Source organism: Lampris incognitus, chromosome 18 (assembly GCF_029633865.1).
Source record: "Lampris incognitus isolate fLamInc1 chromosome 18, fLamInc1.hap2, whole genome shotgun sequence".
In the NCBI taxonomy this organism is placed as follows: Eukaryota; Metazoa; Chordata; class Actinopteri; order Lampriformes; family Lampridae; genus Lampris; species Lampris incognitus.
In genome coordinates, this window is record NC_079228.1 from 18,390,062 (window position 1) to 18,403,445 (window position 13,384).

The 13,384-nt window shown below is 42.4% G+C and overlaps 1 protein-coding gene across 1 annotated transcript in view; it reads right to left on the reverse strand.

The window, feature by feature from the left end:
• The window catches only part of adgrb2 (adhesion G protein-coupled receptor B2), a 208,165-nt gene that overhangs the window by 93,280 nt on the left and 101,501 nt on the right, over nt 1-13,384 (reverse strand). Inside the window, exons 9-12 of the mRNA XM_056297981.1 lie at nt 13,126-13,320; nt 12,619-12,687; nt 12,029-12,137; nt 8,417-8,563 (exon numbers count right to left, since the gene is read on the reverse strand). Of these exons, the coding sequence (XP_056153956.1) occupies nt 8,417-8,563; nt 12,029-12,137; nt 12,619-12,687; nt 13,126-13,320 (520 nt within the window). The remainder of the gene's footprint in view (nt 1-8,416; nt 8,564-12,028; nt 12,138-12,618; nt 12,688-13,125; nt 13,321-13,384) is intronic.

The following is a 13,384-nucleotide window of genomic DNA, read 5'->3' on the forward strand; positions in this document are numbered from 1 at the left end:
GATCGAACTCCAATTACCAGATGACCAGCTTTACCTCTTGAGCTACTGCTGCCCAAATAAAGATAAAAACATAAAAGATCAGTTAAAAAAGAAATTAAAAGGTAAAAATGAAGAGGAATAATAGAGTCAGAACTGGTTTAATAAGAGGAGGCTGGTCGGATGGAGGCAGCCTTCCTATAAAACGCACTGGAATTCAGTCCACATAAGAATCAGGAACACTTTATTTGTCATTTCATATGTTGTTTACCCCAGCCCACAGCAGTACAACACAAAGACAAAAACACATCCAAAAACTACAAGAACACACACACATATCCATACTAAACAGAAAAATCACTGTCCAAGGGAACAAATGCCAGCCAACATGACTGTTGGAACTGCCCGTCTGCTTCCGTCTCCTGTCAGACCGCCCTCGGTGCTTCCTCCTCAAGTACAGCTCAAAGCATGGGCCATGGTCCCTGGGCCCACCGGACAAAGTAGACCAAAGCTCTCCCAGCTGACCTAGTGCCAGCTCTCCCAGCCAGACATCCTCGACACACCTCCCTGCACTCCACACAAAGACATCAAAAACACCACAGTCAATGCCAGGTGAGGCCGCCGCCAGACCGCCCTCGGTGTTATTGGAACTGCTGGTCTGCATGGGCTAGCAGTTAGCTTAGCCTGTCCCACTTCCGTGTCCTGTCAGACCACCCTCGGTGTTACCTCCTTGGGCGCAGCTCCGGGCAAGGCCGTGGTCCCTGGGCCCACAGGATGCAGCAGACCAAGCTCTCGCAGCCAATCCAGTATCAGCTCTCCCAGCCATCAAACGAAGACAAAACTTAGACGCAAACATTGACAAAGACACTGCAGGGAAGGTACTAGGTGAGGTCGCTGCAAATGTGAATTCGCGCTGCCATCTTCCCACACCAGTATTGGGTGAGGCTGCTGCAAACGTGAATTTGCGCCGCCATCTTCCCACACCAGTATTGGGTGAGGCTGCTGCAAATGTGAATTTGCGCCGCCATCTTCCCACACCGGAAGCGGAAAAGCCTATACATACTACATACGAATGATACATAGTACATACGAATGGTACGTAGTTCAAAAGAATGACAGATAGTACATACCCATGGTACATAGTTCATATGAATGATACATAGTACATACGAATGATACATAGTACATACGAATGATACATAGTACATATGAATGATACATAGTACATAAGAATGGTACACAGTACATACAAATGATACATAGTACATACGAATGATACATAGTACATAAGAATGGTACATAGTACATATGTAGCACATATAGTACATAAGGAAGCTCAGTGCCAGGCAAGACAATTGTTGGGACCTTCCCCTTTCATGATGACCGACAAGGCGAGTCGTTTTTGAAATAAAAATGCAATGAAATAAATAAAATAATCACTTTGCAACACGATGGTTGGAAATAAATTGAAAACTTATCGAAAATAACAAAAACTTGTGAATTAATGAAAAGGTAAACATCAAACAATAATTGAAAACTAGTAATCAAATGAAAATCCAATGAAAGTGAATTTAGAGTTTGAAAACAGCAAACATTTCTTCAGGCCCGTTTACTTTGATATTTATTTGTTTCATCTGATATGTATTTCATTGCCAATTTATTTCCTTACGTATTAATTTTTTATCGTTAGCTATCCAATTTTTTCATTCTTTTGCTTATTCGTCAATTTGAATTTTTTTCACGTATTTATTCAATTTGGTCTTCCACAAAATTGAGGCCAAAATAACTTAAAACTTGGATACTTTAATTTGAAATGCCACTGATCAGCTTGTCTTGGAAGCCAGATGGGTCTCATAAATTGATCCTATTGATCATACAGTAGGACATAAGCAACCTCCCTGGATCCAGCCTGGTTGTTATAACATTCAATCACAGCTTTGAAGGCAAAAACCAGGGGGCTATTCAGATGCGACACGGAGGAGCAATAAACACTAATAGCAGTGTACAAGTGCAGTAATGTTAGCGGCATCCAAGAAGCTGCATCTCTAAAACATGGGAGTACATCAGAACATCACGGCATATGTTGATTAGAAGAAGACGGATGACTCTCGAGGACTGGACCAGACAAGAGTGTGATTTATGATTTAGCTCTGTCAGTAGTGAAGAAAATGTCACAGAAGGAAAATCCAAAACTAATCTTTCTGTGTGTTCTCAAAGAAAAGTACAAAACTGGGAATTGTGAGCATGCAGCTTTTGCTGTTAATGGCTCAGACATCCTCCACGGATGATGCCAGATTGTTATCTGTAGCACAGCAACTTGGTTAATCAACGATTAACTGCCTCATCTACAGTATATATATATATATATATATATATATATATATATATATATATATATATATATATATATCCCTCTCAACCTTTTTTGGGAGTTTGAGGGCTATGCACAGTATCTTAGCTGTTCCTAGGACTGCACTCTACTGGACAGAAACCTCAGATGTTGTTCCTGGAATCTGCTGGAGCCACTCTCCCGGTTTGGGGGTCACAGCTTTCACCTTCCACATTCAATGTAATTCTTCCTCCAGCCTTTGGTTTCTCTAGCTTCTCATGCTCATGCTCATATTTCTCTAGCTTTTCATGCCCTTTTTTCCTGATGGTGCCGTCACTCGGGATTGCTACATCAATCACTCCTGCTGTCTTCTGTTCCTTGTTGACCACCACAATGTCTGGTTGGTTAGCCAGCACCTGCTGGTCAGTCTAGAACTTGGAAGTCCCACAAGACCTTAGTTCTGCCATTCTCAACCAGCCTTGGCGGTGTCTCCCATTTAGACTTGGGATCTTCCAATCTGTATTCAGTACAGATGTTCCTGTACACTATCTCAGTCACTTAGTTATGCTTTTCAGTGTACACTTTCCCAGCTGGCATTTACATCCTGCTCCTATGTGCTGGACTGTCTCAGGGGCGTCTTTGCACAGCCTGCATCTTGGATCTTGTCTGGCGTGGTAGACCCCTGCCTCAACCGATCTGGTGCTGAGTGTCTGTTCTTGTGCTGTTATGATCATAGCCTATGTGCTGTCCTTCAGTCCAGCCTTTTCCAGCCACTGGTAGGATTTCTCGATATCAGCCACATCTTCTAACTCTCGGTACATCCCATGGAGGGGCTTGGTCTTCCATGATACCCCCTCTTCTTCTGCCTCCCCACTCTTTGTCTTCTGCTGCCTGAAGTACTCACTCAGCAATTCATCCTGGGGGGCCCTCTTTCTGATGTACTCGTGGATGCTCCTTGTTTCATCCTGGACAGTGGCTCTGACACTCATTAACCCTTGACCCCCATCTTTTCTCTTATCGTACAGTCTCAGGCTGTTGGACTTCAGGTGGAATCCTCTGTGCATTGTGAGGAGTTTCTGTGTCCTGGTATCTGTGGCCTGTACCTCCCCCTTTGGCCAGCTTATTATTCCAGCTGGGTATCTGATGACTGGTAGGGCATGTGTTGATAGCTTGGATATTATTCTTCCCATTGAACTGGCTCCTCGGGACCCACATCACTCTCTGGAGTTATTTGGCTGTAGCTGACCTCCTCGCTGCCTCCTCATGGTTCCATTTGCCTGTAGAATACCCAGATATTTGTAACTGTCCTGTATGTCTGTTATCCTGCCATCTGGTAATTCAACCCCTTCAGTCCTTACCACATTTCCTCTTTGTGCCACCATTCAACCACACTTGTCCAGTCCAAATGGCATCATGATGTCATTGCTGTAGATGCTGGTGAGGTGGTCAGCGAGTCAATGTCTCTTTCATTCTTGGCATACAGCTTGATGTCATCCATGAACAGGAGGTGGCTGATTGTAACTCCAATTCTGAACCTGTATCCATATCCATTCTTTGTGATGATCTGATTGAGGGGGTTCAGGGCTATACAGAACAGCAGCAGGGATAGTGTATCACCTTAGTTGTCTTTGAGTTGGCCCCTAGTGCCCTCTAGTGTTGTGTTCCACTGCCAGATTTAGTTCTTGATGAAGGCTATTAGTGTCCTGTTGGCTTTGTATAGTGCCAAGGACTCCAGTAACCATGTGTGTGGGGCATTTAATCATAGGCTTTCTTATAGTCAATCCAGGCTGTGCTCAGGTTGGTCTGTCTGGTCTTAAGAGTCTTAGCTGACTGCTCTAACAACCAGTAGCTGATGCTTTGAGACTGGTGTTGTTCCCAATTCTTTTCTGAATTTTGCTCAAGTATCGACTCATGTGCCCAGTTAGGTTAGCTGCTATGATGCCTGATAGTATATTCCATGTTGTGGAGAGGCAAGTTATCGGCTGGTAGTTTTAAGGTGTTATATCCTTGTGGGGATCCTTTATGATAAATATTGTTCTCCTCTGTTAGCTAGTCAGGGTGAGACCCTGATGTTAGCAGCCGGTTCATGTGTGTTGCCAGGTGTTCATGGAGTGCCATTAGCTTCTTCAGGGCCTGGTGAAGTCCAGCTCTTCATATATGAGACTTGTCGTTGGATGTCGGACACTGTGATGATAACTGGCTCTTGTTCTAGGATATTGCTATGGTCCACTTTTAGGTCCACCAGCCACTGTGCATTGCTGTTGGGTGATGCCTCCTTTTCCCATATATCCTTCCATTATCACTCAGTCTCTGCTCTGGGTGGGTCTGATGTTCCCATGTTACTCTGCAGCTGGGAGTACACTTTGGATGGTTCTTTGAGAAACAGGCCCTTGACTCTTGGCTTCTGCTTCTCTAGTGTATCTCTTCAACCTGTTGCCCAGAGCTGGGAGCCTTTGTTTGGCAGTGTCCAGGGCTTCACTTATGGACATCTTGCTGTACTTCTTCAACCAGGGCCTGTCTTTAATTGCACTTTTCTGCACCTCTGTTAACTAGTTAACATCTCTCCATGCTGCTTTGATCTTGGCTTCCAGCTTTCTCTTCCATGTAGGGTACCGTTACTGACCTGTGTTCTTAATCCTGTACCCAAGCATCTCCGGGATTATGGTTCCAGTGGCATATACATGCTCAAGGGTCTCTGTTATGGTGGCAGTCATATTGCCACATCTGCAAGCAGGTTTTGTGATGGTACTTTGTCACCAAGTCGTGCAAGCCGAGCCTGGGGTTGACTGTTTTTAGTCTGGCCATGATTCTCATTTGAACCTCAGTAGTTTCAGATCTCATAGCCGGAAGGATTGTTTCAGCTGATTGGAGTCTGTCCTCATGTATCCCCTGCCTACTGGGCAGCCATTCAGGGTCCTGGATTTTATAATATTCCTGTCAGAGCCTCTCCATCTCAAGTTGTAACAGTAGCTTCCTTCTATTGATGCTCAAGTATTGAGCCACAAGTTGCTTCTGAGGAAGTTTGGAAGTAGGTCTCCTACTGGTCCATAGTTTCCACATAATGCTTCATATAGCCCCTCTCCTGGGGTCAGCTGTTATAGTAGTATTCCATCAGTTCCAAGTTCTTGGCCCTTGTCCATGAATGTCCTGTTTCAGTAACCCATTTCTTATTAGGTTGTCCTGGTTCCCCAACACCTGACATGAACCTTGTTAACATGGGCGATGTCCAAGCCGGTATGAGTCTATTCATGTTACTCACTCCTGTCCAAGGTTGTTGGCTTGTATAGCATTATGAGTCTAAGCCACAGACTCTTACTGGAGACTCGTCCCAACCGGGCTTTGAACCCGTGATCTCCAGCAGGAAAGCCGGCATATATATATCATATAGTATATAAAATATATTAACCCATGGTTTGCCAAGACATATTAGTCCAAGTTAATAATGATGATCTAGGAATTACTATTATTTCAGTGAATAAAAATAATTAAAAAAATATCTATTAGGAGTACACAAATTATTTCAATATTTTTTCTTGGGTATTCACTGAATACCTTGAAGGTCCAGAGGGCTCCCCTATATATTTTTTTTAATATATATATATATATATATATATATATATATGGGTGTGTGTGTGTGTGTGCGTGTGTATATGTATATGTGTGTGTGTGTATATATATGTGTGTGTGTGTGTATGTATATATGTATATATGTATATATATATATATATATATATATATATATATATATATATATATATATATATATATATATATATATATATATATATATAAACTTCATTAAATGAAGCCCTGAACGGTAGGGCAAGTGCTCAACAAATAAGGAGCAAAATAATCCAGTGATTCAAGTAATTTTTTTTAATGGACAGTACAAGCCTGTTTCATGTCATGAGCAATCAACAACTATAAGCAATCATCATCAGCTGATGATTGCTTATGGCATGAAACAGGCGTGTACTGCCCATTAAAGAATTTAGTTGAATCACTGGATTGTATATATATATATATATATATATATATATGTGTGTGTGTGTGTGTGTGTGTGTGTGTGTGAGCGAGAGAGAGAGAGAGAGAGAATATTACTGGGATGTGTATGAATTCACACCACATATATACATCAGTTATTACTCTTCTGTTGTATCATTTGTGTTATGGAACAAGAGCCACAAGCTGTTAGTACAGGCTAGAACTTTTACCAAGTGAACAGTCGTCAAATATTATACTGTAAAATGTGCATTCATTTCATTGATAACATTTGTCCCATGCTTGTACACAGCAAACTATGCCTAAGTCATGTGATGTGTGGTTTTGTTATGTTACCAGAATTCAGGAAATTGTATGACAGCAATGGTCTCAACTGGAATCGCTAAGAGAGAGATGGAGGTCACATATGAAATAAGCTCGCAAGAGACTCTTCTGTGTTACGAGACTAATGATCGCCATCATACTATGGCACATATTTAGTATATTTATTTGCCGTATAGCTTCAAGAACTAGGACTACCACTAGGTAGATGGTGGACAAAAATACACTGAGAGAAAAAAACAAGGCGAAAAAGATGAAGGTGATAAGTAAAAGAGAAGAGTAGGGGAAAGCACCACATCACAGAGGGATTCAAAACTCTGTGGTTCCCTTGTGTTGTTTCATTTATTTTCTCTCCTGCTGAATTAAGCACAGCATACATAATTTAAGAGATCTCATTTTGCTCTTTCCGAAAACAACCAATCTGTCACAGATCTGGAAGCACTGATTTGCCATGCCTCCTCATATCGCACTTAGGCTGGGAGGATGAGAAACTTGAGAAGGGAAAGAGAGAAGTGGAGTCAAGCGAGGTGGTTGGGGGTGAGGTGAGGGAAGGCTAAGATGCGACGTCTTCAGTGCCGGTTAGAAAGAGCTGAGCATATAATGTGATTGATGCAAGTGACAGGACTCTCTCTGTCTGCAGCCTCGCTGAACTTTAACTGCTGCAGGTGCCAGGGCGCTACACAGGAAGTCAGCCAGTCTAATTTCCTGTGGGGTGTGATCTTTGCTCGGGGTGTACAGGATGGCATCTGCCACAGTAATTCTCTCATCTTCATGTGCGCCACTTTTTTCCCCCCAGTCCGCTCACTCCCTGTTTGCCTTTTCAACTTTCTTCTTGTTTTTGTTATTTTTGCTATAAGCTTGCAGGCTACATGTTAGGTTTTTTACATCATCTTCACTGTTTTTTTGTCATGTATTGTATCCTCACCCACATTCTTTTTTGTTTTGTTCTATTTTTCTTTTTTCTTCTCTGCTTTTAATCTAGGTGGGAGTTTATCCAACCACTTCCTCTAAAGTAATAGGATACTTATTTTTTCTCCCTTTTTTTTTGTTTTTTTTTCTGTGCTTGAAACCACAGAAGAAATACAAAGCAGTTAAGCCTAACAGCAGGTATTGTATGTGCGTGTGTGTGTGTTTGTGTGTGAGCATGCAGGGGTGTGATCATGTGTGTCCTTGTGTGCGTAAGACATCTTTCAGAATGATACAAGGACTGGGTGCTCTCAAAGGGATGCAGCATGTCTTCACAGATTGAAAATAGCATCTACTTGAAAAGCTCCCCAGGGCCTCTTTATGGTCCAACTCTTTCTCTGCATTACCCTGAAAAATCCTTGAGAAGCTTTATGTCTGCCTCAGTGAGACGCATCTCTGAGAGCTTGATTTCAGAATGAGGGACAATGTCCTCCTCAAGTTGACGTGGCAGTCCAACTTCCGCTGTACAAGCTTCAGCAGGAAGAAACGAATAGGTCAACTGAGTCAGTGTATTTGATGGCATCGACATGAGGCTCGAGGGTGAGGGAAAAGACCAAGCTTAAAATTTAAAATATGACTCCAGAGAGAATCTATCAGAAAATGCAGAGCAGCTTCTGAACTAACTAAGCAACCTATAACCAAAGCATAGCAGCTTTATACAGAAGAGGGGGACAATTTGGGAAAATGTGCGGAAAATGCCTATTGTTGAAACTCAGTTCCCTGTAAAGCTTTTTCTCAGTTCTGAAATGCTTAAAACAGATATGCTTCATTCTTTCCTGTAATCAAACTCTGGGATTTAGACATCTTTCTGGGATCTCTTACCATCAATTGGGATGGTGAAGACCTCTTTAGGGATGTAGAGCTTGTCTTCGGCCGTCCTTGCCCAGTCCTTCATCCCTCGCCGACCTTTCATGGGGAAGTTGATATCGCTGGAGACTGCTGACACCGGCTCGCGTTGGATGGTTATCACTAGACAAACAGAGTTAGGAGATACTTGAATCCAACTAACTGTATTACAGGATTATATCAGAACAAGAAATAAGTGTCCAAAGATAAGGTTCACAATAAAAAAAAAAATTAAAAAAAGGAACTCCAAGGGGAAAACAAACGTGACCAATGCATAGTGGAAAAGTACTGAGAAAATGTGGTCAAATACAAAAAACGGTGTCTCAGCGAAGACAGTTACAAAGGTTTACTAATGAAATTAACCAGACAGGAACAGGAGTGAGGCGCGATAGATAAGATCTCATCCCATCCCTCTGTAGCTACGCTCAAGGCCATTCTGATTGATAATCTATCTGACTGTGGTGTACAGTAGGGCTGTCAAAACTGGCCAAATATAACATTCGATTATTCCTTCAAAAAAAATAAAAATAAAAAATAAAAACATAGGTTCGAACCCATTTGAACATATTTCTGCACATTATATCCATAAGAGAGGGCAAACCAAGACAAGAGACATAACTACTTGTATTGGTATATCTATATTTCAACGTAAACATGTCTTTTAAAAGATCTACATACCTGCACATTACAAAATAAACAAATAAAATAATGTCTTAAACCGTAAAACTTCACGTGCCCTCAGGTTACTAGTGGTGGATTGGTAAGCTAACTGTAAGCTAACTGTAGCTTACATAGCTTGCACATGACTTTATCTCGAGGTTCCACAATTTTTTTGTTTTCTGACCAAAATCCGGAAGTATTTCCAAGCGGGGCTTTTTAGATTATTCAGAGTGAATTATTCGCTCTCTGTGCAGCCGAGTTGGATTGTGAACTCTGCCATCTTTACCACACGGTTGTTGTTGTTGAATTACTCGCTCGTTTCAGCTTGACCTAAATGTCATTTTCAACCAATGAAAGTGACATCGTGACTGCTGTCCACCATGCAGCGTATTCAGTGCAGCGGCCAAGGCTCTCGCGAGAATTTGTGAGGCGCACAGCCGCGGCAGTGTTGCTTTTTTCAAGTCAAGTAGGTTTTAATTTGTCCCCAGAGGGGCAATTGTTGTGTAGTAGTTTTTTCCCCGCCCACAAATGAATATCAATTTTCACACTCGAGTGTCCCAGCAGTGTGATGGCCTGGCAGCCTTTCCAGGGTGTCTCCCCGCCTGCCGCCCAGTGACTGCTGGGATAGGCTCCAGCATCCCCGTGACCCCGACAGCAGGATACGCGGTTTGGATAATGGACAGATGTACACTCGAGTGTCTATTTTTTGTTCTGGGGTTTTTTTTTTACAATTCAGTTATATATTCGAATTTGGAATATTCATTGACAGCCCTAGTGTACAGTAGTGTAAGGTAGTTACAATGGGCCCCGGTGCACGCTAGTTACTAGTTATGAAGCACACACACACACATACACACACACACACACACACACACACACACACACACACACACACACACACACCATTAGGTGTATATATATTTTACCAACAATGTGTTGGATTGTACAGTGGAATGAGCTGTATGGGGAAAGTAGAGAGGACAAACAGAAATCAGAAGCATGGAATGCACTCTGACACATGGTAACGTAACCAGACGATCAACTAATCAACAAGTCAACTATTCAACTATAGCTGGCATGTTTACATAACTATAGCTGTTACTGGGAAGGTGTGTAGTTAAAAAAAAAACCCATCTCAGCAGCCAAGTTTCTAGATAACGAGTCTATAAACTATTTCAAACATGTATAGCTGACTAGAGCTAATGTTAAGTGTATTTTTGACATGGATAAACTGTTTCTGCAGTCAGTTTGACCAGTTGCTTGTTGCTGTCAGCTTCACACAAAGCAGATGCGTTGATTGAAATGTCAGGCAAGATCGTTGTTGCCGGCGATGTAAACTTTCAAAGTAATCAAAACATGCACTAATGTGTCATTACTACAATTCAAAATCCTCTACTGCACACGTGTGGTGTGGTGTGGTGTTGTGGTATAAATCATTTGTACAGTATTTAGAGTACAGTAATGAAGTAATTTGTTCAAGGTTGCTTTCCTAATCATGCAATAATTGGTGGAGGAAAAATGGACCGTCAGTCAGTCAGTTTGTGTGTGTGTGTGTGTGTGTGTGTGGTGCTTGCAAGTGTTTGCTTGCATCTATGCCGGCGTGCAAATGTGCCAGCAAGACTCTTGTTGAATTTAGGTGCATGAATCAGCAATGGAGTAGAGTGGTCCATCCTTCCCATTCAGGTATGACCTTGGAGAATGGAGTGATGGTGTGTGTGTGTGTGTGTGTGTGTGTGTGTGTGTGTGTGATTATTTAGGATTAAAGTTAGACCTAGCTTGCTAGCCTAACATTAGCAGTTAGCATGGTTGTTGACACACCACTGATACCAACCGAACTGCTGCATTACTGCTAGGAGGAGGGGGGGTCGTCCGTGGGCCGGCGACTGTTTAGAAAAAAGCCAAAGGAGTCTAATTTAGGGAGCTTTGCTACCTTCTCCACCTGTTCTTTTCTCTCTTGTCTTCTCTTACTGCCGCTTTTATGTTTGAAAGGCATGACTGCTCGCTCGGCTTGTGGATGTGCTCAGCTATGTTCAGATTTTGCAGCTATATCGTATCATCTCGTCACATGATCAAATAGAGATTTGACATTGGACAACAACATACATATTACCTGGCAATCATCATTGCATATCTGTATATGACAAAAATACCAAAGAAAATAAGAAATTATCCATGTAATTGAATATTTTTATAGTCTATTTAGTTTCAATAGTTTGTGTAAAATAAGCATACAATTTTGCTTTTACCCAAAAAAATGAAAACATGTTGGAGATGGGTTTGCCTTTTTGAGGGCATATATAGCAATAGGCACCATTTTGTTAATGTAACTTGAGTTCATCTTTGAACACGGGCATATTATTTCTGAGTTGGCATTCAGAATCATTCACAAGGGCCCGTTCTCCATTCAACACATGGTTGGAGGGTCTGCTCTCCACACGGCCCCCACCACCCCATCGGTGGTGCAGCTCAGAAAGAGTATAAAGCAGGAGAGAAAACAAGAGAGGGCACACACTTATTATGCTTGTTGTGTGCCATGCTTATGCATTATACAAGTGTGATGATTCTGCGAAGAACTTTGTGTCTAAATCCTCTGTGATAGTCTGGTAAAACAACTGCCACGACAGGAACAAAGTGTGTGCTGTTTGAATAACTGCCCAACAGGCCCTATGCACTGGTGTGGGTTGGGGGAAAAAAATATAAAATAATTAAAAAGAATAAATGAATCACACATTCCCTTCAAGGAATGTTGGCAGAAGATAAAGTTGGCCAGAAATACAAAAAATTAAAATGCTAACCGACCTAAAAGAAACATTAAAAAACTCGATTAAAAAGCATGGAAGTTGTTGCACAACGTTGTCAAAGGGAACATCGCGCTTTTTGTCGTTCCTTATCGGCCCTGTCAACAAGTCAGACTTCAGTGACACTCACTGAGGTTGTTGGTAACCATCAAAAAACTCTGGAACGGCTTCTGGTCCTCTCCGATGAAGTGGATGAAATCTTCTAATACCCTCATCAGTAAGGCCGCACCGGGAGAGACCTACATGAATGGAGATATATATGCAGAGAGAGAGAGCGAGAGAGAGTGAGCGAGTGGGGGGGGGGGGGGGGGTAAGAAAATCAGATGAGTGGAGAGGGGTATCAATAATTAAATGAACTACATCCCGTTTCATTCAATGTTAATATTCACCCCTTTTTGTTATCCAGACCATGAATGTGTTCCAGTGCAGTAGCATGTACAGAAATGCATATTTTTTTTTATCATGAATGTTTCCAAGCAGCAAGCTTACACACCTTAACCCAGGTGCATAGTGTCAATTTACAAAGCACATACACACACATAGCTACTTAGTAGGAAGACTTGGTGTCCCCAGTAATATTAATACTGTCAGATCATCAGACTGTGAGCCAAACACTCTCTCTCACACACACACACACACACACACACACACACACACACACACACACACACACACACACGTGCACACATATGCACATCCAGACCAATGCAAAGGCGTTACCTGGTGAGCGTCCTCCCATTTGTCTACATTATCCATGTCCAACATATAGCTGACTACCTGGAAAAATTTCTGAAGAGAGATAAGACAAGAGATTGACGGTTGATGGCGTATCAAGGAGTTCTCATCTGTGCTGGTGGAACAGCAATATTTAGAAGTCTTCCATTATTCATCTACGCTGCAGCCATCTTTCAATAGTATTGCATCAGCACTGGTTCCTTCTCTTTCAAATACTTCTCTTACAATGACTAAGTAGGTGTGTGGTTGTGTGTGTGAGAGAGAGAGAGAGAGAGAGAGAGAGAGAGAGAGAGAGAGAGAGAGAGAGAGAGAGAGAGAGAGAGAGAGAGAGAGAGAGAGAGAGAGAGAGAGAGAGAGAGAGAGAGAGAGAGAGAGAGAGAGAGAGAGAGAGAGAGAGAGAGAGAGAGAGTGTGTTTGTCTGTGTGCACGTGCATTTACTGTGTAAGCACATTTTAGGTTGGCCCATGGAGATAACCGGATGGTGCCACTCACCTGCACGTCGTCGGGAGCTGGGATGTAGGTTGCTCTTTTGAAGGTGTCCGTCACATTTCGCAGAATCTCCGTGGAGAAGAGAAGGTCGCCGCTGTAGTAGCTCCTTCTCTGCAAGAGCTCCAGGAGACTCCTTACGATCTGAGACATGCCCTCCCCAGCCAGGGTCCTCTGACCCTTCGCAAGATGTTCTCGCAGCTGCATGACAGGAAGAAAAAACAAAATAGAAAGAGCGCGAGACAACTGGACTAAGTATGCAGGA